At 48.5% G+C, this 25,095-nt stretch overlaps 1 protein-coding gene across 4 annotated transcripts; it reads right to left on the bottom strand.

Moving 5' to 3' along the window:
* Positions 1–1,280: 1,280 nt before the first annotated feature.
* Slc43a3 (solute carrier family 43 member 3) lies at positions 1,281–25,095 on the bottom strand. Of its 4 annotated transcripts, none has more exons than XM_038336970.2 (13): positions 24,852–25,095; positions 22,757–23,111; positions 22,285–22,414; positions 20,023–20,069; positions 17,224–17,300; positions 16,927–17,019; positions 13,251–13,390; positions 11,292–11,386; positions 9,607–9,786; positions 9,287–9,406; positions 4,647–4,833; positions 4,048–4,162; positions 1,281–2,449 (listed from the first exon to the last, which is right to left on the bottom strand). In XM_038336970.2, the coding sequence occupies exons 2-13, from the start codon at positions 22,938–22,940 to the stop codon at positions 2,351–2,353; spliced, it is 1,467 nt and encodes a 488-aa protein (XP_038192898.1). In that variant the 5' UTR covers positions 22,941–23,111; positions 24,852–25,095; the 3' UTR covers positions 1,281–2,350. The 4 variants fall into 4 exon arrangements, with proteins under 4 accessions (XP_038192898.1, XP_038192894.1, XP_038192895.1 ...); XM_038336966.2 differs by having other exon boundaries at positions 22,757–23,148; XM_038336967.2 differs by lacking the exon at positions 24,852–25,095 and adding an exon at positions 23,830–23,959 and having other exon boundaries at positions 22,757–23,148.

The following is a 25,095-nucleotide window of genomic DNA, read 5'->3' on the forward strand; positions in this document are numbered from 1 at the left end:
ACCTTCCAAAGTTTTGCTGCCCCAGGCAAGCAGTCTGTCTCTGGTCACCAAGATGGGTGTGACCAAGGGATGGAGACTCTGCTGCTAGAGAGCCCAAGGAAGGACTTCTAGAGACCTGAAAATGATAGGTTTCCAAAGCGGAGAAAATTGATAGCCTATACAGAGGCACCAGTGTCCATACACAGAGACCATGGCCTTGGTCCACAGAACGGGCTGTGCTCCCCTGAAGGCAGAAGGGGAGAGGGGAAGGTCGAGAGATCATACCACAGGGAGCCTTTAGATCAGTGGTTCTCAACCTGTGGGTTGTGACCCTTTTGGGGGGGTCACAGATCAGATATTCTGCATATCAAATACTTTATGATTCATGACAGTAGCAAAACTGCAGTTATGAAGTAGCAATGAAATAGTTCTGTGTTTGGGGGTCACCACAACATGAGGAACTGTATTGAAGAGTCGCAGCGTTGGGGAGGTTGGGAACCACGGATCCAGATGCACCTGAGCAGAGTAACAAGGCTAACACCATACCTTAGAACTGTGTTCTCCATCGTCAGGCCCAGGTTCCTAGACCTCTGGGAACAATTCTTGTAGCACCCCAACAGAAGACAGAAGAGCTGTGCTCTTGGGCATTCCTACATCCCTAGCACCCAAGGCAGCATCTGCCGCACTGTAGAGAGACAATAAACCCTTGTTGAATGATGGAGTGGGTAGATGAACGAATCTGTCCGCTGGCCCTCTTCCTCCCTGCTATCCTGCCCCACCTTCCCTCTCTGCCAGGTAGGATGAAAACAACTGGAATGCTCTGGACCTTCCCATCTCGCCCACCTCCCTCTCTCTACTTGCCTTTCTTTAATCTGGTCCTGAGTAAAAAGAGAAGTGGAACTCATGGGCTTCTACCTTCCTTCCCACCGCCACTCTCGGGGAAAGAAATGAGTGGACACCCTTTGCAGGTGACTGAGGTGGCTGAGGGGCTTTCCCAGGTGCTGGCGACTGACTGAGATTATCCTGAGACCCTCTGAATGCAGGCATCTAGCTCTATGAGCTGGTATCGGCTGAGGTTGAAGGGTATGCAGAGGGGGACAGGACTCTGGGAGCTCACTCCCCAGACCCAGGAATTTGCCCACCCCCATGCCCCAGTTCTGTGTCAGGCTGCCATCCCACAGTGAGCAGCAAGACCCCTCCACTCTACCCTGCACCCACTCCCCAAGTATGGCACCTTCCCACAAGCACACACACGCATGTAAACATATGCACACACAAACCCAAAGAGCTGAAAGCAATAGTTGTTTTAAATATAGAGTTTATTATTGTATAAAACTGTCCCCTAGAAAATTTATTTATTTAATGTACATGGGTGTTTTGTATACAAAACATGCATGTCTGTGCATGAGTGTGCAATGCTCATGAAGAGAATGGAGCTATAATTTGTGAGCCACCATGAGTGCTGGCAATCAAACCCAGGTCCTCTGGAGAAGCAGCCAGTGCTCTTAAGAGCTACGTCATCTCTCCAGGCCTGAGACGTGTGTGTGTGTGTGAGTGTGTGTGTGTGTGTGTGTGTGTGTGTGTGTGTGTGTGCATGGTAGGGCGCCCTATGTCAATAAACATCCCTCTTCCTGATGAGGAGAAACTGCTCAACCACACAAACACACAGAGAAGGGGGAGGGGTGTCCAAAATCTTTTTGACTAGCCAGCCAGCTGGTTCCCAAATACTTTGAAGGTAACATGACTTTGTGTCACTGATTTAAAAAAACTTTCCAGGATATCAGTTCCGAAAATGGTCTTTGACTCTGAGCTCTATCATTTACACATAGAAAAAGAGAGATGCTCTGACCTACAGGGGTCAGCCCAAGGTCATCCATCAGCAGTGGGAGAGGGACCTCTGTGTGCTCCTCTTTCCCCAAAGCTCATGGACTGTTTTCTTACAAAAATGTGTGTGTGTGGGAGCCTGAGTTGCTCTCTGTGTGGTACCTAAATGTCAGGTGAACAACAGAGGCCATAATGACCTCACATTTATCCTGGAAATCCAGAGGGTAGCAAGCGTTCTGCATATGGGTTTTGGTGACATCTCCCAGTCCCTTGCAGTGACCTCCACTGAGACCCTGCGCAAGGAGTAACTTCCTGCTCCCAAACCGAAGAGAATTCACATGAGGTTTTGCTGTAGGTCGGTGTGAATGCAAGCCACTGGGCCACTGAAATTTTCTTCTTGGTGATCAAAAGTACTGAATGGCACTTAAACGCCAACAAACAAAGAAACTATGGCTCTTAATACAGTTCTCCAGGGTAGGCAAAGTCTCTGCGGATGTGGAAGGCTCAAGAAAAGCACCATCAAGGCTGGAGCGTGAGGGCCTCTCGGCTAGGGAGTCACAGAAGGTTTCATTTTCTCAGCACGGCACTCGCGGTACACCAGGAAGGGATGGGCCAATGTCAGAAAGATGGCAAGCCCCATCGACACCTGGGGAAACAGAGAGAAGGGGCCAGTCCAGTAGCCGTGAGCTGCACCTATCACCAGCAGAAGGAACAAAGTCCTACTTGGGCCATTTTTCTCCCCCCAACACACACACACACCAAGCTGACCTGAAGGACTTGTGGTTTATTTTCATAATTTTTTCTTTCTTGAGATAGATCTCACATGGCTCAGGCTGACATTGAGCGTCTAACCCATCTCCCAGATGGTGGACTTACAAGCATGTAGCACCACACATGACATATTTAGTGCTGAGGACGAAGCGTATTTCACGAGTGAGCAGTGGCCTAGAGAATACTCAGTGACCTGCACAGGTAACTGAGGAGCTGGGGACACAGCTAAATGTTGAGTCTCCTGATGTCACATTGAGGAAATTTTTCATAGTTTTTAAGTGTAGCCTCATTATTCCTAGTGATAAATTTAAAGACTTGCATTACACTTTATTCTTTAAAAAAAATCATATTTAAGGCTGGGTGGTGGTGGCGCACACCTTTAATCCCAGCACTCGGGAGGCAGAGGCAGGTGGGTCTCAGGGAGTTTGAGCCCAGTCTGGTCTACAAGAGGCAGGTGGGTCTCTGTGAGTTTGAGGCCAGTCTTGTCTACAAGAGCTAGTTCCAGGACAGGTTCCAAAAAGCTACAGAGAAACCCTGTCTCGAAAAACCAAAAAAAAAAAAAAAAAAAAAAAAAAAAGAATCATATAGAATCATATTTATTTATTTGTGTGTGTGTGTGTGTGAGAGAGAGAGAGAGAGAGAGAGAGAGAGAGAGAGAGAGAGAGAGTCCAGTGCCATAGAGCACATTTAGGGACAACTTGTACCAGTTGGGTTTCTCCTTCCACCATGGATCCTAGGGATCAAACTGAAGTTGCCAAACTTGGCAGCAAGCACCCTGACGACTAAGCCAAAGCCATCTTTCCTGCCCTTCTGATCTCTTTTTAATGAGGCAAGTAGGGTCATGGGTGGCCAGAACTCTGACTGCCAAGGGCAGAGACTTCTGTCTTAGCTGTATGTGACTCTATCTGAGTTGGTAAATCATTTAATCTCTTTGATCCTCAATCTTCCCCCAGAGTTAAAGAGCCAGGACCTCCTAGGGCTGACCCATTAACATTCCCTGGGTATGGGGCCCAGGGATGAAAGCATGAAGCTCCTGGCCTCAGAAAAATGTAGCCTATGCCATAGTCTCCGTAGAGAAGCCAAGGTTGGTCTACACTGACTGAAAGTGGGAGACCCTTTTGCTTGAAATTCTGAGAGTATTTTACATCCTATTCTGGAGTAACATATATTTATGGACACACTCACAAACGACTGTTTTTCTCCAGACCTATGAAAAGCACAGGCTCTCAGGGAATCCTTTGATCTTAGGAAACCCCAGTTTGAGCCATGTTTCTGCCGTCAACCTAGTTTGAAAAGTGAAACCCTGGATGTTCCGGGCTCTGCACCATGGAAGCCTATAACTCATCCAGGTCTCTTGAATCAGCTTAGGGTGCCCCCTGCTGGGGCCCTGTGCAGTAGGTCCAGCCTGGGTATCCTTTCCAGTCAAGGGTCCACATACACACTGGCCAGAATCAGGCCCTGGATGGTACTCACGTAAACGGCGATGTTCTGTGGAGAGAGTTTGAACAGGGGAAACTGCAGCAAAGACACAATAGCAGACAGAGCCATCACCAGCCCAAACAGCTTTCCAAAGTGCTCTGAAGGGAAACTAGGGAAAGAAAGACAGGTTTCGTGAGTTTTACAGTCCTCTGGTTCCAAGCAGAATTTATTTAAGAATGCTGAGCATCCAGCTCTCCTATCCTGGGCCTGTTGTTCACTCACCCACACAAGCCTTTCCTGCACCCACTCTGCTCAGTCCTTCTAACCATAAGACCAGGGCACTGTAATGGGCCCTGGGAAAACAGAAGAGTCCCGGACCCAGCCTGTGCCTGGGAAAGACAGTTGCAGTGCTATCGAAGGAAGCAAGAACAGAGTGCCAAAGGCACGAAGAAGCGGGTAGTGAGGGCTGAGTAGGACAGAGAATCTCAGTGGACACAAAGCCTCTGGTGTGTGAACGCTCCATCCTTCCCACCTATCAGTCTCTAGCCAGCACCCCTTCCTCACATGCCCTCGGACCTGGTCACCTCCAGGCCCACCCCACTCCATAATTCCTTCCCTGCCAGCCCACTGCCCCTTGCCCCAGCCTCACTTACGCCAGCGTGAGGAAGGCAGCGTTGCACCCATAGAGGAAGGAGCGGCTGATGACTTGCAGGATGAAGGTGGCGTACTGCAGCTGGATGACAGGAATGGAGGCACACAGGATAAAGCCCAGGCACAGCAGAGATGTCAAGGCCAGTGAAGGCACCGTGGAACAAAGAGCTGCAGCCGAGGGGGAGGAGCCTGGTTCAGAAGGGAAGAGAGGGTGAGAACAGGAAGAAGGTAAGAACTGTCCAAACAGAACCAGGTCTCATCTCAACACCAGCTCCTCAGTGTTGCTGACTCTCCACCTACAGTCAAAGTGCCTGCTCCTCCCAGTTTCCTGGGGCTCCCTAACTCACTCACAGATGTGCAACCTCTGAACAGGTTGCATGCCACTCTTGCTCCCTGCAACCCGGAATCAGAGACGACGATGATGATGGTTATTATTATCATTATCATTGTCATTTATAGCATAACCGGTGAAACGGTGTCACAAAGCACTGGAAACAATATGAACTGTCACCAACGGAAGGACGTGGTACCAAGTCCGAGCCAGCCACATAACCGAGAGTTGGGTGGCAGCTACGGCGCGAGGCGGGTCTCAGAACAGAGAGGCGTGGAGAAGATAGCTGCACAGCTGTGCGAATGGCGCTCTGACTTTTATCCAAGGAAGGAGGCATACAGAAATATGTTTACGTAGGTGCTTATTGTGTTTTAAAGAAAAACAGTAAAACGCTCACAGAAAGGAGGAAATAAAGGAAAACAAGAAGCAAAGAAGGAACTCAACATCTTGTTTCCCAGTTTTAGTTTTGAGGAAATGTAAATGCTTAACTTAGGAAGTGTTTTCAGTAAAGTTTAAACAGGAGGAAAGCAAGCAAAGCAATCCCAAGATATCAGAAATAGCAACAACAACAAAAAATGAGACCAATGAACATAGCTCCATGTCTAGTTGGACTTGTGTGTGTGTGTGTGTGTGTGTGCATGCTCATGTGTGAGTGCACGTGTGTGTGCGTGTATGTACACGTGTGTGTACACGTGTGTATGTGCATGTGTGTATGTGTATGTATATGCATGTGGGGGGTGCAAGCTGCCTTCCTCACACTGGCGTGAGTGAGCTTGGGGAAAAGGGAAGTGGGCTGGCAGTGAAGAAATTGTGGAGTGGGATGGGCCAGCATATGAGGAAGGGGTGCTAGCTAGAGATTGCTACAGATGGAAAGAATGGAGCATTCACACACCAGAGCGTGCACGCATGTGCCTAGATGAGTATGTGTCACTGAAGTTTAAAAGAAAAAAAAAGAGGAGACTGTGAGCACACAGAAATATTTCCTATGAAAGAGGGTGACAAAAAACGCAGAAAAAGACTGGGGGAGGGCAGGAAAAGGAGGCGTGGACAGCAGGAGGAAGAGGCGGGGCCAGCAGGAGGAGGCGGGGCCAGCAGGAGGAGGCAGGGCCGAGGAGACAGTAGGGATGAGGGATGAATAGGAATAGTGTATACCAAATGTATGAAATGCCATAAGGAAGCCTACAACACTGCAAGCTAACTGTAAAAATTAATTTTTTTTTTTTGGTTTTTCAAGACAGGGTTTCTCTGTAGCTTTGGAGCCTGTCCTGGAACTAGCTCTTGTAGACCAGGCTGGTCTCGAACTCACAGAGATTCGCCTGCCTCTGCCTCCCGAGTGTAAAAATTAATTTTAAGAAGAATAAGCATACACGGAGTGAACAAGCACCCAAGCCAAGGTCTCTAAAGGCTGTTTCCAATAGAGACCCAAGAGTATTTGGACAGATGAGCGGTTTCAAGCCTGGTGCAGGAGACAGGTCCAGTTCAACAGAAGGCAAGGACACTGTCTAAAGTCAGTAAGCCCTGTCTGAAGGTCCCACAAAGATGGGTGTGAGGAAGAATGGTGGGGGCCTTTGAGCTGGCTTAGCAGGTAAAGGTGCCTGTCACCAAGCCTGGCGATCTTCATTCCATAGCTCAGAGCCGCACGGTGGAATGAAAGAGCTGAACCCCACAAATTGTCCTCTGATCTTCACAGGTACACCCCGGCATGCACCCCCCCACACACACACATACACAAATAAATATATAAACAGAATTTAAAAATACTGGGCGGTGGTGGCACACGCCTTTAATCCCAGCACTCGGGAGGCAGAGGCAGGCGGATCTCTGTGAGTTCGAGACCAGCCTGGTCTACAAGAGCTAGTTCCAGGACAGGCTCCAAAGCCACAGAGAAACCCTGTCTCGAAAAACCAAAAAAAAAAAAAAAAAAAAAATACTTTAAGCTAGGCATGGTAGCACACACCCCAATCCCAGCACTTGAGGGGGGGAGGAATCTATAAAAGACTAGTGAGGGCCAGGATTGTGGTTCTGAGGGACAGCACTTGCCCAGCACAGCACAGCACAGCACAAGAGAAGCCCTGAGCCCCGTTTCCAGCACTGAAGAAGGCAGAGAAGAATGGGAGCATAGAACACATCAGATACATTGAGAGGTTAAAAAAAAAATTTAAACAAAGCAATCCTCCCTCAAACAGAAAAAAAAATCAGGTATGATTCTATCTTATGGTATACACATGAAATTCTCAAAAATAAAGTTTTCAAAAAAAAAAAATAAGTTTGAAACATCCTGATTAAACAGGAGGAAGGCAGGCGTCTCCTTCAGCATGAAGAACAGTCCGAGAGATCGCGTCTTTTGGAGGAATCGTATCTGCTAAAAGCTGAAGACGGAAGTAGCACTCTAATCAGATCATGGGTCTCAAATTGATCACAGTGGTTGCGAAATCATTAGTTGCTCAGGCTGATGGGAAGCTCTATAGCAGATAGATCAGACTGTCAAATTCTGAGGCAACTGACCTATGTCAGCGCCGTAACAGCAAAGACGGCGGGCTAGCAGGGGCCTGCAAAGGAACCAGAGAAAGGCCACAACTCCATTCCCACGAATTCTTGCCAGAAAAGAAAAAATTGAGTCTCCTCCAAGCTTCGAATCTGCCTATTTACAGGACATGTCCAATCAAAGGAACCCATTCACGAAATACCCAAAGGATGCCAAGACCAAATGTGGGAAATCTGACAGGAAAAATATTCCACTCTCTTCAACAAATAACTAACATAAATCGTAAAGGAAGAGTATCGGGGTGAGGGATAGAACTCAGCGCATGCGTGAGACTCAGAATTCTGGTACCAGAGAAAGAAGAGGAAGAAAGGTCCATTAGCTGGGCATTGGGGGGAAGCCTGTTATCCCCGCACTTGGGAAGCGACAGCAGAAGAACCAGGAGTCCAAGGCCTGGACTACAGAGTGGGTTCAAAGCCAGCCTTTGTTATATAGTAACTTGGAGGCTAGCCTAGGCTAGAGGAGGCCCTGTCTTAAACAAATAAATGTTTAAAAATAAAGATGCCAAAGACACATTCAACTGAGCTTTGTCCTTTCAACTTCATGTGAACTTTGTACGGAGACACTGAACAAGCCAGTCATGAAATAATATACCGCAAGGACCGTCAGGAGATTTGAAAAGCAGCCGTGTATTAGAATATATTAAGAAATCATTGGGGATTTTCATGGTCATATTTATTTAAGAGGAGCTCTGTTAAGGAGAGTCTACGGAGTATTTGCAAGTAAATACGGTATATTGTCTAAACTTGATTTCAAAATACTGCCTCAGGGCTAGAGTGTAGAGAGCAGGGAGGGGAGCGGGCAAAGCCAACAGCAAACCAGTGTTCTCTTCCTCTCTCCCTTATCCACCTGCTCCCCAGGGGTGAAAGGTCCCAGCATCCCTCTGTTCTGACAGTCACACCTAAGGATCACATTCTAACTCTCTAAGGCACAGTGAGTAGGATCCTTCTCACGATCTCCCCAGGTTTTCCCTGCAACTCCCATGCACTCTGCATTCTGGTTAGCTTCAATCGCTTGCAGGAGGGATCAGGATCCCTGAATGCCTGTTCTTTCACCACTACCATGCCGTGGTGCCCCTCAGCCACCATCAGGCCCCTTGATTTTCCTCCCGTCTTTGCGTTTTCCATCCTGGTTTAGGAGCCACTCCCTCTGCCTTCCCTAGAAACTTTGTTTCACCCAGAACAGGAGATATACCCTGCTCAGTGTCCAGAGCCCTTTGCGTGCTCACAGAGGCTCCCGAACTCACAGTGAAGCTACATCAGAAACCAAAAATACTGTCAATCTGAAAATGCATTTAATATACTTAGCCTATGGGGTATCATGGCTCAGTGTATGCTAGCTCAAATGTGCTCAGAACATTTCACATAGGGGAAATGGGGGGGGAAGACAAAACCACCTAACAGAAAGCCTACTATACAGTGAAGTGCTGACTCTCTCATGTAGTCTATGGACAATAAAGATAGATACAGAATGGCTATGTGGGTGTGACTTTGCCTCATCGTAGACACAACACTCCGTCGGTTACGGACCATCTGCCCTAATGCATGGATGGTAACTACCTGATTACCTTGCCCCACCCTCTGGATTAGGAACAGCTTCGGAGGACAAGATACACCTATCTCATCCATTGATAGGTCCTCAAGGGTCTGCTACTGTGCCTGCCACAAAATGGGTGACCAAGGGTTGAACAAGCAAGTTCGGGGACTCAAGCAAAGATAAGCAGAGTGCGGGAGTCTGCGAAGAGCTCGCGCCTGGGCTCCCACCCTCACCTGTCCTCTTGGCTTCCTTCTGATACTTCTGTTTAAGACGGTCCATGAGCATGCCATTCCAGGGGGCACACAGCACCCCGAAAAACTGGGTGATGGCGAAGGCATTTGTGAACGTGCTGACTGCAGAGAGGATTTGGGCAGGAAGAAATGTTCAGGTAATGTACAAGAGAAGACTCTCCCATCCCTCATTTCTCTTCCCCAGCCCCACCCTCCAGGCCCCCAGAAACCCTCCTGGAGCACACGGCTCCGCGGGCACAGCACCCATTCCTGAGTCCCTACCTGAGACCAACGGGGAGATGGCTTCGAAGCCCACCACATACCTTGCACGCTGTCAGTACCAGCCAAGCTGGTTAATAGAGAGTTGAGAGTGCCAATGAAGAGGTAATGCCATAACTGGATGGTGGACAGCCACGCCACATGCAAGATGAACCGGCGTGACAGCGCACAGCTTCGAAAAGACCGTTGCTCCTGCTGCTGCTGCTGCCCTGGTCCAGAGCTCTCTGGCGGAGACAGAAGGACGTGGGCATCAGTGACAGAGAAAGAGAGAGGCTGGATGGGCCAGAGTGGCCCTTCACAAGACAGTCTCAGGCCTGAGCTCACCTTCTGTGCTTGTCTTCCATGAGTGACCTAAACTCCCTCTGCCCCTCCACCCTGCTTTGTCATCTTGTCCTTCCACCTCAGGCGGGCGGCTCTCCTCCTGTTCTTCCCGCGTCCTGAAATTTGATCTGTTTCTCACAGTCTACTCAATGACACTTCAGGCTGTGCCTTCCTGATCTTTCTCAGCCAGGTTGGTGAGATGACAGACAAGGACACAGTGCGGACTAGTGACAAACAGCTACTGCTCTGGCCTGTTCTGCGTCCCCCGCCTTTCTTTTGGCCCCAGAATCTCTCATCTCCTTAGGACTCCCTTGTGATCCCTGGTCCCATTGAGACCATGAATTAAATGTTCTGTTCCTCAACCAGTTGACCTGAGAAGGTAGGCTGGCTAAAGGCCAGGCTCCAGGAATGCCCAGAGGCAGCCTGGTTTCATACCTCTGTAGCCTGGCAACTCACTTTCCTCTAGACTATGTGAGCCTTCTACAGTCCTCTGACTCTTTTTATTGTTTGAGGCAGGGTCTTATGTAGCCCGGACTGGCACTGAACTCAATATGTAGCTAAGGCTGACAGTGAACTTCTGATCCCCATTACCACTATGTCCAGATGTATGCAGTGCTGGGATTGAACCCAAGACTTTGCACATGCTAGGCAAGAGCTCTACTGACTAAGCTACATCCCCGGCCCCTATTCTTTTTTAACAAATAAATTTCATTGTGTGTATTTAAGGCATACAACATGCTGTCATCGGGTACATATAGATAGTAAAATGGTTACCATGGCAAAGCAAATTAACATATCCATCATCTCATATTGTTGCCCATTTTTTTTGTGTGCCAAGAACAGCTAAAATCTGCTCATATAGAAAGAAAAAAAAAAACAATCTCAGATACAATGTAATTCTATTAACTGCCCTGCTCTGGAAACTGCTTCCTCCTGCCCAGCTGCTACTTCTGCCCTCTGACCTGCCTCCCTCCATTCCCTCCACCCTCCTCCTATTTTTACTTCTACTGCAGCCAGAGATGGTTTATAATATTCATAACCAAAGACCCAGAGCAGACAGAAGAGGGAAAGGAGGAAGCGATGAAGAGGGGACAGATGGAAAGGGGTCAGATCCAAGAGATGTAAAGAAACAGAGATGCAGATGGCAGCCTTGGTGCCCTGGGATCCCAGGAGAGTCAAGACCAGGATGTGGGAATCAGGGCACTGGAAGGTAGATTTCAGCATGAGGAGAGTTGAAGTGTGTGGGTAAGAGGAGAAAGAAACACTGAAAATACACAAAGGTTGGTCTTCCTTGCCGGGCCTGGCCTGGCCTCATTCTGAGCCCCTGGGAAGATGTCCTGGAGTTAAGAGCAGACATGCACGGGCTGCCAGTGTCTGCAGAAGACATGGGAAAACCAACAGAACTCACCTTCCTTTGACGAAAGCTCCTTTGACTGCAGCTCCTTGGTTTCATGCTCAGCCGCTTCCTTCTCTTCCTTTCTGGTGCCAAACCTAGAGCACAGGCTGCAGAAACAGAAGCCTGGGCAGTCAGGCCAAGCACTGTGAGTGATCTGGACCAAACCTAGACCAGAGCTAACAGTGCAGGGGATCCTTATCGTACCACACATGGAACCACTTCTGAGCAACCTTGTTGGACAAGTAGCAGCCCAGGCCAAGTACATCAGAATGTCTACTGGATAAGGGCCAGGTTTCCATTTTTGTTTTCTTTTTTATTGTAATGATCCGATTGATTCTCATAGGCAGACGAGTTTGGGATACTCGGGAAGCATGGAAGAGGGTGGATCTTGCTACACATCTCAGCTCTGACTCTTTCTCATTGGGCTCCAGCTTGCCCCTTGGAGCCTCATTTCTCAGAGTTGGACAGCAAAGGCAAGGCTATCCGTGGGAAAGGTGACCATGAGAATGGAACTCAAAGAGCACATGGGGCATCACAACAGCAAGTGAGCAGAAATTGAGGATGGCGCCTCAGCTCCCTATAGCTGGCCGCTGACATGACTGTGGCATCCACCTCCTCTGTCTCCATCCCTGGCAATGGACTATGCCCATTTCTCATCATCACCTAGGCTAGACATGTGAACTGCTTCAGCCGAGAGAATGTAGCATACAAGTGACACACCAATGTAGCATACAAGTGACACATCAACATAGCATACAGGTACACATCAACATAGCATACAAGTGACACATCAACATAGCATACAAGTGACACATCAACATAGCATACAGGTACACATCAATGTAGCATACAAGTACACATCAATGTAGCATACAAGTGACACATCAACGTAGCATACAAGTACACATCAAGGTAGCATACAAGTACACATCAACATAGCATACAAGTACACATCAACGTAGCATACAAGTGACACATCAACATAGCATACAAGTGACACATCAACGTAGCATACAAGTACACATCAACATAGCATACAAGTACACATCAACATAGCATACAGGTACACATCAACGTAGCATACAAGTACACATCAACATAGCATACAAGTACACATCAACGTAGCATACAAGTACACATCAACATAGCATACAAGTACACATCAACATAGCATACAGGTACACATCAACGTAGCATACAAGTACACATCAACATAGCATACAAGTACACATCAACGTAGCATACAAGTGACACATCAACATAGCATACAAGTACACATCAACGTAGCATACAAGTACACATCAACATAGCATACAAGTACACATCAACACAGCATACAAGTGACACATCAATTCTAAGTCAAAGCTACAAATAACCGTGGGCATTTCTGCCCCCTCTCTGAACCCTGGAACCACTGTGTGTGCATACCCAAGCAAGCCTGTTGGAGCATTAGCCTATGACACCTCCATACCTGTCACTCCAAACCAAATGTCAGCTAGGGCATGGCAGACCAACCAACTCCCAGCTAACACACCAGATGATCAGAGGCATGAATGATAAGATCATCCAAGTCTGGCTCTGATGTAAGAAATAAATTCTTAGGAGTTGGAGAGATGATTCAGTCATTAGAAGGACTTTCTGCTCTTTCAGAGGATCCAGGCTTGGTTCTCAGCACACACAGCAGCTCACACCTATCTGTAACTCTAGTTCTAGGGGATCTGACACTTACTTATGACCTCTGTGGGCACCAAGCACACACATGAGACACATTCATTTACACAGGCAAAGTTCTTGTACACATAAAATAAAAATTAGTAATTCTTTTTTTAAAAAAAGGAAGAAAGGAAAAATAAATGCATGGCATCCTTGTTACATGGGAGTAGCTAACTAATACACTCTTCTCCTATAACACACACAATCATTACTTTTTCCTGCCTCAGATGAGGTGGGGCCCTGGCCAATCATGCTTACCCATAACTGTAGTTGGGAGGCAGTGGGTAGGGGATATGTTCCCGAGGCATCAGGAGAAAAGTGCGCCCAATGTGCCAGACACTGCAGACAGACAGGAAGAGGAAGGAAGACCTGAGGCTGATGTCGCGTTCATGAAGGAGCTATGGAGAGAGGAGCAGCTCATCAGAATAACACCAGTGCTCACAAGGTGTTACAGACCATGGTCAAAGGTGGAGAGACAAAGTGTCTGCAGGTAAGCAAAGGAATGAACAAAATGTCATATGGCTACTTGACGGAGTATTATTCAGCCTTTTAAAGGGGAAGGCTATCGTGGCACATTACGGATAAACCTTGAGAACAAGACATCAAGTGAAGATAGCCAGTCACAGAGAGACAAATTCTGCATCATTCTACCTACAAGAGAATTCCTGGGATAGTCAGCCTCATATAGAAAGTAGAATGCAATTGTTAGAGGTTGGAACGGGGGTGGGAGTAATGAGGAACTTGCGTTAACAGGTACAGGGTTCCAATTTTATAACGTGAACATTTCTGGAGATGAAGGATGGTGCTGGTTGCTCAGCAGCATAAACGTACTTAATACTACTAATCTGTGCACTTAAAAAATGGTTATGGGTCAGCAGGATGGTTCATTGGGTGAAGGTGTTTGCTACCAAGCTTGGATATCTGCGTTTCTCACCCACAACCCACACGATGGATGGACTCCCTCAAGGTGTCTTCTGACCTCCACCAACATGCTCTGCCCACCCCCCAACACACACACACACACACACACACACACACACACTACATCAATAGATAATTTTTTAAAATCCTGATAGCATATTTTATGCTATATGTATTTTATCACATGTGAAAAGTGTAGGCGGCAGAAGCTGGAAGCCGCATTTCTAAAAAGCTCCAGCACAGCCTCCTTCCTGCCCTCCTGGAGCTGCCCAAGGACTCCTGGTCCTCACCATCCTTCGCCTAGGGCCCAGGAAGCAGCGGGGTCCACCTCGTCACCTGGCCCTACAGCCTTGTGGCACCTCCTCACATGACTCTCTGAGATTTTTTTAGTCGAATGCTATTCCTCTCCTATTCCAAGATGTCCTTCCAGCCAACTCTTCACACAAGAGTCCAGCTTATCACTGAGCTGAGCTCGCAGATGCCAGTCGAAGAGAGGGAGGAGGGATTAAATGAGCAAACCGGTCAGGGCCATGATGGGGAAATCCACAGAAACAGCTGACCTGAGCTAGTGAGAGCTCGCTAACTCTGAACTGACAGCTAGGAGCTGTCATAGCTTCATAGGACAGAACTAGGCCCTCTAAATGTGGGTGACAGTTGTGCAGCTTGGGCAGTCTGTGGGGCCACTGGCAGGGGACCAGGATTTATCCCTAGTATATGAACTGGCTTTTTTGAGCCCATTCCCTATGGAGAAATACCTTGCTCAGCCTCAAAGGGGGGCGGGGTTCTGCCTCAACTTGATATGCCAAACTTTGTTGACTCCCCATAGGAAGCCTTACCCTTTCTGAGGAGTGGATGGGGAGATGGAGAGGGGGTGGGTGGAAGGTAGTAGGGGGTAGGAGGAGGTGAGGGAGGGGGAAGTGTGGTTGGTATGTAAATGAAAATAAAGTTTTAGTAGAAAATAATAATAAAAGGCTATTTTAAAAAAATGAGTTGAGCTTATAAAAGACATCTGTGGGAAGCCACAGGGCCACTCTCCCTGTGTTCCCCGGAGTGACTCACACAACAAAGGGAACCTCTTAATTCCTCAACTTCCAGGTTTGAAACCGCGAAATGAGACAAACCTCAGAGGCCACAGAGAAAGCAGCTGAGACCTATTGAACTAAGACTCCCACTCCTGCCCCACCTCTTCCCTCCCAGCTCTGAAGAGGAGATGCTTCAAGGCAAGGGAACCTGGAAAGTGGCTCTTGCACCAGCAGTAGAGGGTCTAGCGAGCCCCGGGAAACTCAGACTCTGCCCAAGGCGCTCATGGGACTAAGTGGGGTTCGTGAACCCATGGGTGGTCTGATAGAAGCCCAGAGAGAGTGCCAGCCTGAGCAGTTTGGGGTCCACTGCTTTTCCTCCTATTGCGCCTCCCACATCCTCCATCCCACTGCGGCCTTCAAAGAGGAAGAGCAGAGAAAGATGGGAAGAACGCTTCTGTTGTTGCACAAGGTCTTGGGTAGACCAGGTAGGCTCCGAGCTCACTGCATAAAATGGCCTTGACCTTCTGACCTCCGGCCTTCCTCTGCCTTGTGCTGGGACTGCAGGCATGCTACCCAGCCTGACTATACAGTGCTGGGAGTTGAGCCAGGCTTTGTGCATGTGAGGCAGGCATGCTAACTACTGAGTTAGTCCCAGCCTCAAGGTTTTCTTTCTACTCTGCTCTCACCCTTCCTCAAGGAGGAAACGTCCCCTCAAGTTAGGCACTATACACCCGCTTTATCTCATTTGCAGGGGCTTTATCACAAGCCCAGCTCCACCTGTCACTGGTGGTAGAGAGAGAGCTTGCCGTGGCTACCTTAGGCCAATCAGAGTCCATCCCATGGGCTAGGTAAGGCACTAGCAAGATAAAACTGTTAGCAATGACAAACACTAAAGTCAGCAAAGCCAGGTCTGTGATTCCTGCCTGTAACCTCAGCACTGGAGAGCCTAAGGCAGAAAGACAGAGAGCTTGAGGCTAGCCTGGGCTCCAAGATTCAGTCCAGCCTGCCCTACACAGTCAGATGCTGTCTCAAAACCAAATTATTTGAAGCTAGGTATCGTGACACATGACTGTAATCCTGGCACTTGGAGGCTGAGGAAGAATGATCACGAGTTTGAGAGAAAAGTGGACTCCACAGTGAGTCTTGGGCCAGCTGAAGAGGCTTTGCCTTAAATAATAACAACAATTAATTAATTATTTAATAAAAACAAAACCATTAGCAGAATGGTTGTTAATGGGCTACGAACATCCATGCCAACTGCTTGTTCTCTGACATTCATGGCTAGCCCTTGGGAGAGCTAGAAAGGCCCCTGTGTGGTCTCCAAGGTCCCCACTGGCCCTTCCTACCTTTTTCCAAAGCTGCAGCTCACTCAGGAAATGCCCCCTCCTACAGAGTCCCCAGTTTCTGTCCTTCCCTGACTCAAGGATATCATGACCACATTTTCCTTCCTAGCTAAGAGAGTATAGTCTTAACATAAAGAGGCAGCTTAGTGATCACAGCTCACCTCCAGAAAAAGACAGGCCTTTGTGTAAGTTCAGATCCCATGGTTACTAGTGAGGAACCTTTGGAAGCATCATGACGTCCCTGAGACTCAACTGTGTCACCTGAGGAATGGGAGTTAAACTATGCCCACCTTCAAAGCTGGCAGGCACCATTGCAGGACAGGATCTGGAATGAGTAAGGGCTCGGGGGCTCAGTTAGTGTTGAGTAATAGTATTACAGGTGTGACAAGGCAGGTGACAGTGTACAGAAGCCAGAGGACACCATTCCTCAGGGGACAGGGTCTCTCACTGGCCTTGTGTTTGCCACGTGAACGAAGCTAGCCGCGGAGATTTGCCTGTTGCTGACACCCACGCTGGGATTACAAGCACACACCCGCACACTCTGCTTTTTCACATGGGCTCTGGAACTCTAACGTGGGTGCTTGTGTTCACACAGGAGTGACGTTAGTCCCTGGACTGTCCCCTCAGCTCAGCTACGGGTATTTTTACCTTAATGATGAGGAAGACTACGGAGGAGGAGTCAAACGCTCCATTGTACAGGGTGATGATGGTTGAGCGGTGTTTGCCAAAGAGGTTCCCGATCTGGAGAGGACAAATCGAGCCGATTTATTTAATCACGAAACAGTTATTTTCCCTCCTTGGCACCCAGTTTGGGCCTGGCATGATTAATATCCCAACCGCTTTCCCCCCAGTTCCTCCCACCCTGGTTTGGGTCAACTCCTCTGGAAACAAATGACGTCCCCATCTCCCCCAGGTTCCTGGGATAAGGGGAACACAAGCTCACACCTGTAGGTTGGTGATGAGAAACAGGATCCCTCCCACCGCGAGCATGGGCATGGCCAGGAAGAGCAGCAAGGCAGTGTCTGGAACCATAAAAGTCACAGGAGTGGTGATCTCATTGCAGCCCAGAGCCCCGGAAGTTGTACACACTCCTCTCTGCTCTAGGAGGCTCCAGTTCCTACCAGCTTTAGATTCCCAGCAATACTTGGAGTTCATTTCAGCAGCCTGCTGGTATCCTTTGAGGGCTTTAGGGAATGGTAAACAGACTACCCAGTCGTGCCTGCTGAGATGTCCTGAGACCCTCTTCTCCTCACTAAACATGGTCCTGGGTCACTGGTACACCACAGATGCCTGCTCCATCACTGCCGCCACCACAGGAGCATGACCTTGAGTGACCTCTGAATCTGCCTCCCTCTCCTCCCCGCTGCACAGACACAAGAGACTCTGCCCTGCCTCACTGAAGCTGAGAGAGATGCCTATGACCTTTCCCTCTGTGAAACTTTGAGCGTTCCCTTTGTGGAGAGATTGGCTTTAGAAATGCTGCATGAAATTAAGCGTGCTCCTGGTTCTAAACAACAAAACAACAAAACCCAACAAGTTAGCAAAACTAGCATGAAAGCAACATGTTCGTGTTCGGTAGTCGTCTCTAAACGACTCAAAAATCACTGAAAACGTGACTTCTAAGAGGAACAAATTTGGCGGGGCAGGGCCGTCCTGTACCTTTAATCCCAGCACTCAGGAGGCAGAGGTGTGTGAATCTCTCTGCATTTAAGGCCAACCTGGTCTATAAAGAGGGTTCCAGGACAGCCAGGGCTATGCAGAGAAACCCTGTTGCACCAGGTAATCCAAAGCTTGTTGTTATATTAGGTCTGCGCTAGCAATCTCAGTTTTGGGTTTTTTTGTTTGTTTGTTTCTGGGGTTTTTTTTTGGCAGGGGGTCTACATTTGTGTGTGTGTGTGTGTGTGTGTGTGTGTGTGTGTGTGTGTGATGTGCACACACACTGGCATATCCGTGAATGCCAGAGGACAACATTTGGAAGTTGGTTCTCTCCTTCCACCATGAGGGTCCTGGGAATCAGACTTGGTGGCAAGCACCTTTACCCACTAACACATCCTGGCAAACCCTTAGCATCCTTTAAGGAACTATTGTTCTCTGCCTAGGGAAGCTCTGGAAAGAGATGATTTTAGAGATGACTCACGCTATTTGCCATTCCCTTTCTGCTGTTAACAAATGTACATCTCCTAATGAGCTAAAGATTGGATACCAGATTCACAATAAAATCACCCTAGCCTCAATACTTACTCCAGAATAAAAGTCCTGATTTTTGGAGGAAGAGCAACTTTTGCTGGGCTGGGCTGGGCTGGTGTAATGGTTTGAATAAGGATGGCCCCCATAAGCTCATATATTTGAATGCTTGGTCATTAGGGAGTGGGGCTACTTGACAGGAACTAGGAGGTGTGGCCTTGCTAAAGGAAGTGGTCACGGGGAGGTGGGCTTTGGGATTTCAGAAGCCCAAGCTAGGCTGTCTCTCTCTCTCTCTCTCTCTCTCTCTCTCTCTCTCTCTCTCTTTCTTTCTCTCCTGCCTGTGGATCCAATGGTAGAACTCTCAGCTACCTCTCCAGCACTATGCCTGCCTGTGTGACACCAGCCATGCTGATAATGGACTAAACCTCTGAACTGTAAGCCAGCCCCAATTAATGCTTTCTTTTCTGAGTTGCCATGGTCATGGTGTCTCTTCACAGTCATAGGACACCAACAAAGATAGATGAGGAGATGCCCAGCAGGCACGAGCATCTATGGCCACCAAGTATAGCTTGATCACCAAGTTCTAGGTAAAATGAGAGGTGCTGCCTCAAAACCAAAAGGTATCTGAGGGGCCGACAATACACTTCTGGCTTCTACTTACATGTACACACACTCTCCATGCAGACTCAAGTGAAAGCACATGTCTGCACACATACACAAGTAAATAATAATATATATGAATAATAGGGGATTTTTGTTCAAAACTCACAAATGTAAATACACACATGATTTATAAAATAAGTAACTACATAGAGGCTTATTGCTTAAAACTTACAAAAAAGTGACTCCTATGAGATTTGTTTGGACCAAAACACTCAGGCCCTGGACTTGCTAACCGCAAGCAGAGCCTCCCCCATGATGTCAGTTGGCTCCAAGACAGCTATTATCCAATGCATTTACATATGTTTATATCTCAAGCCCCAAAATTAAGCCACCTAATCTGACCCCGGGGAAGAATGTTAGGAGTTACCTCTTGGCCACCCTAACCCCACACTTCCTGGCCCACTTCCCATATATTTATCTGTGGTCTCAGGCAAGTGCTCTCTCTCCCTCTCTCTGTCTCTGTCTCTGCCTCTCTCTCTCTCTCTCTCTCTCTCTCTCTCTCTCTCTCTCTCTCTCTCATCTCAGTTTCTGTTCCCCATAACAAAGGGAAAAAGACAGACAACTGGGATTTCCAGGCTTTTATAGTAATCATTGGAAGCATTTTTCTTTTTCTGTGTGTGTGAGTGTGTGTGTGCGGTTGTCAATTTTGATTCTGCTAATTGAAGTTATGTTCAGAATTACCTGGCATGTTACAAAACAACAAGAAAGCATTTTAATACCGTGTAGATACAATTCTTTCCTCAGGATAAACGTCTCACAGACAAGCAACAACCCGGCAGCTCTTAGGGCGTCTTTCAAATCGCGCATCTCTGAAAACAGCACGGGCCCTCTGCCTTCTGCGCCTGTTCCGCTCACCCCCCCCAAGCTTGTCTCTCCCACCCACCTGTGGGCACTCACCCGCAGAGGTGAAGGTGATGATGAGAGTGGCACAGGTGTACAAAAATCTGAAATACAGAAGCATCCAATTAAAAGAAGAAACTTGCGGACCAACCAGGAGCCTGCTCGACCTCCAACATTGGCTAGACCTCGACTGCATTCTCAGCCACGGGACTCCAGAGACAAAGGCACCTCAGCAGCACCAGAGAAGTCAGTCCTGGCCGACTGAGATGCGGACCTGACTCCACAGACGGTTTGAGAGTAAATCTCAATCGTACACTTGATGACAACCTAGAACCGCCTGGCATTGAGGTGATCACATTAACGGATAGGGGAGGACCCGTCTTGACTTGGGTGAACCATTCCCATGGCAGGGGATTCCGGGCTAGATAAAACAAGGAAAGTGAGCTCAGCATTCATCTTCTGCATGATCCCAGATACATGTCAACAGCTCCCTTGGACGCCTGCCGTCGGGACCTCCCTACCATGATGGACTGGAACCTGGGACCATGAGAAAGGGCTTCCTCCCTTAAGTTGCTTTTATTACAGTATTTTTCCTCATATCAGGAAAGTCATTAAGACATGCATTTTGCTCCTCCCAGGTTCTAAGGCTAAACTGGGAAGTGTTGGCTATTGAGCTCAGCTGATGACAATGTGATGTGTAAAAGACTCAGGAGCACAGTGGGAAAAGCCCAGGCAGGCCCTCTTGTCCTGAGGCCAACCGCTTGGGAAAGGGGTTGATGCCTAATCTGCAAATCGAAACCTTGGATTCTTATTCCTCCTCCACAGAGGACTTTGGACAAGGCACTGCCGTTCTCTGGGCCTCAGTGGCCCTTTTCAGGAGAAGGAAAGGGTTAGTGACCACATGCAACCAAGAACAGCTACGTATTTGAACTCACAGAATCATAGACAGAGCAAAAATGCTATCGAGATTGTGAGTGTGTGTGGTGTGTGTGTGTGTGGCTGGGCTTTCTGGTTGTTGAGAGTTCAGGTGACAACTTGGTGTCGTAATGAGAGAAAGTCTGGATATGCTTGGATCAGACTGATCTAGATTCCAAAGGCAAAGCAGCTGAGTTCACAGCTAGGGGTGTGGCTTAGAAGTTGTGGTCGCTCCAATGAAAATGCCCCCCATAGGTTCACACATTTATGTCCCTGGTTCCCGGTTGGTAGAAAGGCCTTGTTGGAGGAGGTGTGTCACGGGTGGCTGGCTGTGGCACTTCAAAAGCCTGTAGCCACCCCAATTGTACTCCCTCTTCCTGCTCATGGATCCAGATGTGAGCCTCTATCTGCTGTGCAGTTACCTAAGGAAATGTCCTTCCTCACCATCATAGACTCTGCAACCAGAAGCCCAGTGAAATGCTCTCTTTTATAAGTTGCCTTGGTCATTTTTTTTGTTGTTGTTGTTTATTTTTTTGTTTTTTTTGTATTATTTGACCACAGCAATAGAAAAGTAACCAGGAGAGAAGACGACACTTCCCTGGCTGGCATGGAGCCTTGGGTTCCACTTCCAGCAGTATAAAAAAAACAGCCAAGTTCAAGTGATTCCTGGGAAAAAAAAATCCTAAGGTTTCAGGGCCCTCTGAGAGGTGGAGGACTTTGTAAACATAGATAACGAAAGCCATACCATAAAAAAAGAAGTTCAAAGGACGCATAGTGGGGAAGAGGCAAAAGAAAATGAAAATTCAAGCTTGTCTGACTTAGGCTCACTATTCTCCAGAAAGCTTAAAGTATGAGGAACTTGCTTTACTCTGTTTTCCCAGCCTGACAGCTCTTCACTTACTGGCTCCTGCTTTAGGCTACACCAGGGATCAGTAGCCCCTGCTTATCAATGAACTTGGCCAGGAGCATTATAGTAATCAGGAGGCAGCAGAACCCTGCAAAAGCAGCTTGAGGTCTCTGGCTCATCTGCAAGGGAAACCCCCATGGCAAGAGTTACCTTAGTCAGAGGCAACCTGAAATTCCACCATTGGGGTTACCCAGAAAATGATAAACAGGGGAGAATAAATACACAGCCTGAGCTACCCAGATGTGAGGCCCTGCTGGAAAAGAGACTGGGCAAGATTCCAGAAAATCAGATAAGGAAATCAGATAAGACAAGGAAAGCAGATAGCGTTGCTGAACATTTTGTTAATTTTGTAACCCAGGCCTCTCAGGAAGTGGAGCGAGTAACAGGATAATACATTACTGCCTATAGGGGAAGGTGCAAAGAAAAGGGAACCAAGGGTGTGGGAAGAGGGAGGCCCTTCTCCTTCACTTCTGCCCAGGCTGGAGTTTTAGACTTACATGGCTATCAGGCGGGCCACGGTTGTCTTGAAGCGGTCAAAGATATAGCCAGTGGGGAAGGTCATGAAGTTGTTCATGAAGGATGCCAGGGTGAAGATGAGTGAGAACTTCTCATCCTGAGCTTTGGAGCCTGGGAAAGGAACGCTCTTAGGAACCCAGGTTACAAGAGCCAAAATCGGAATCACCTAACCTTCCCACCAGATTAGTTCCCCAAAGAAGGTCCTCTCTATCTGGAACAGTGTTGCTGATCAGAAACCTAACTATCAGGTTGTGTTACAATGTAGCGGTCTCTAAGGGCCCCGTTAAAATCTGATACTTCCTTCCTTGACACCCTCTAAGCAGAGGATTCTGACAGCCCCTCCCTCATAGACAGGCTGGCAAGATGAGTTGGAAGAGGGGTCCTCCCCACGCTCTTCCACCTCCCAGGAACCAGTTTCTTCAACTTCCTTTAAGAAACCATCGCTGTCCTTACCAGGGGGGCCTGTTTCATTGCTCCTGAGCGTGCAGTCCTGTTCACAGGGCTCTGCAAAGTACCCTTCTTGTTTGAACACAAACACCAGTGAAGTCCAGCCAAAGAGGACACCAGCAAAACCGATGCATTCCAGCAGCCCAGTCAAGAGGGTGGCCAAGTACAGGGGCAGGCCCCGGTTTGCCATGGTCAGAGGTGAAGTGGATCCACAAAGCCTCCCCTGAACTTTTGAGACAAGTCACTGGTAGGGATGTGTGGAAAATTCCTCTGGCAAGCCCTCAAATCCAAAGAGGCCTCTTGCTCCAGCTGTCTCTGGGTTGAGCCAGGAGAACCATGGAATGGTTTAAAGGTCTGGATCCTGGAAAAGGCGGCAGAAACAGCCTGGTACCGGAAGCCTGTGGAAAAGCGGTGGGAAGTGGTCCTCAGGAGAAGGGCACGATGCTTTGGGAAGCGAAAACTTTCATACATGACAAGGGAATGTGGCTTGTATCTGGAGCTCATTCCCAAACATGGAAAAACAAAAGAAACGACAAAAAAAAACCAATACTGTTCACGTCCCCTCTAATTCAAGGCATCTGTGAAACCACGCATGAGTAAGAAGATGAGGCAAAGTAAGGTAGGCTCGACGGCAAAGCATGCCGTAGAGGAAAAGGCTATTCTGCCCAAAGTATGGGGGAGAGAGGATATCAAAAGCGAGCGTAGAAACCAGTAACTTGGAAGTCTGAACACAGTCTGCTACAAGAGCAGGCACCGTACATCATACAAATGCTCCGTGTAGAAGCTGGAACTCTTCAACGCGCCAAAGTGAAATTAAAAACTTCTGAAGGTTTTGTGAACTTGTCTCAAGGTCGCCCGGCTAGTTAGTTGGTCACTACGCAAAAATATCCCAACGAGTCTCTTTTCTAGGATCACAAGCCCATCCCCTGCTACCTCTGCCAACATCAACTTCACCAGGCCCAGAGGTCTGGCCCCATCCCGCAGCCGCTCTCCCGCAGATCGCTGTCCCCGAAGCCCCACCGCCACCAGACCGCTGCCCTGCCCACCCCAGGCCGCCCTGACCCGGCCCGCTCTCCTACCCGGTCCTACTCGTGGTCCCACTCGCGCTCCTCAGTTCGCTAGCTCGACAGTTCTTTCCGCGCCGCTTGCGCGCGCCAAAACTGGGTTTCCCTGCCGTCGTCGCCCCTCCCAGTCCTCTGCTCTTCAACTTCCACTCGCCCCTCCCGGAAGGGCTTGGGACCCGCCCCCTGTCTCCACCACTTCGTGTTTGTGTGTGTGTGTGTGTGTGTGTTTTAACCTCTTCTTTTTCCTTCCTCAACAGCTGTCTAGGATCCGGACAGGGTCTCGTTTGCTCTGTTCTGACTGGCTTTGCGCCTTTAGGCTACCCTGCCTTGGCCACCTCTAACCAAGACAGTTTTAACACAAGTCCAGGCACTAGTCCAGCCGTAGAGATCAAGGGGCACAGCTGAGAGCTCTTGGATGCATGCACATCGTGTTTCCAGCTCTTTACACTGCCCACTTGGGTGGGCACAGAAAACACTGTTTCCCACTCACTCATCAGCTCACTCCCCACTCCAAGCTCATCGTCAGAGATGCCATGAAAACCCCACCATAAAATCAGGGAGCTGGGATCAGGACAGAAACGGTCATCCGTTGCCTTTCACCCCAAGAACCCCTTTCCTTGCTCCCCCAACCCCTGTGGAACAAACCCACCCCCCGGCTGCTGCCCAGGTTCTGAGAGAGGCTTCCTGCCAGACTGCATTGATTAACTATTCATTCATCACCCCATTTTTTATTAATCAAAGACATTTATAATTGCCCATCGGAGCTAGTGATCAGCATGAGATGGTTGACCTAACCAGCTGTGGTTCTCACTCCAGCCCACAGCAAATGAGCTGATGTCTTCCTCGACTGTACCACGGCGCTCTCCTCTCCTTTGAAAGAGGGCTTCTTGTGTATTAGTTGTAGACCCCATGCCCAGCTTCCTGGCTCAGCCCTCGCTCCAAGGAATAGACAGATTGTAGGAAGGCCAGCATCCGTTTGTGTTTTCCAGATCACCGCCAATAACAAAGTATCAAAAAAGGCTACTTAAGTGACTTACTGCAGAGGGGAGGTGCTTCCATCCTAAGCCGCAGTGACTTCAGAGGTGGCAGGCTGAACAGACAGGCTCACTAGCTGCCCCACCTGTAAAGTGGGTGCATCTTAGTGACTGGAGCTGTCCTCGAGGAGGCTTGAGGAACGTGAAGTACCATTGAAGCAGTTCCAGCAGACTGACTGCAGAGAAGCGGGATTTCCAGCTCATACCTGTCACTGGGTCACAGAGGGAGCTTTGCAGGGAGTCCTAA

This window comes from Arvicola amphibius, chromosome 7 (genome assembly GCF_903992535.2).
Source record: "Arvicola amphibius chromosome 7, mArvAmp1.2, whole genome shotgun sequence".
NCBI lineage: Eukaryota > Metazoa > Chordata > Mammalia > Rodentia > Cricetidae > Arvicola > Arvicola amphibius.

Excerpts from the sequence above, each read along its gene's own strand:
- Slc43a3 (XM_038336970.2), bottom strand. The coding sequence starts at position 22,940 with ATGGCAAACCGGGGCCTGCCCCTGTACTTGGCCACCCTCTTGACTGGG. Across the intron at positions 11,387-13,250 it reads CCTCCCAACTACAGTTATGG|CCTGTGCTCTAGGTTTGGCA; the intron begins GTAAGCATGATT and ends CTGTTTCTGCAG. Across the intron at positions 4,834-9,286 it reads GAAGGAAGCCAAGAGGACAG|GCTCCTCCCCCTCGGCTGCA; the intron begins GTGAGGGTGGGA and ends CTTCTGAACCAG.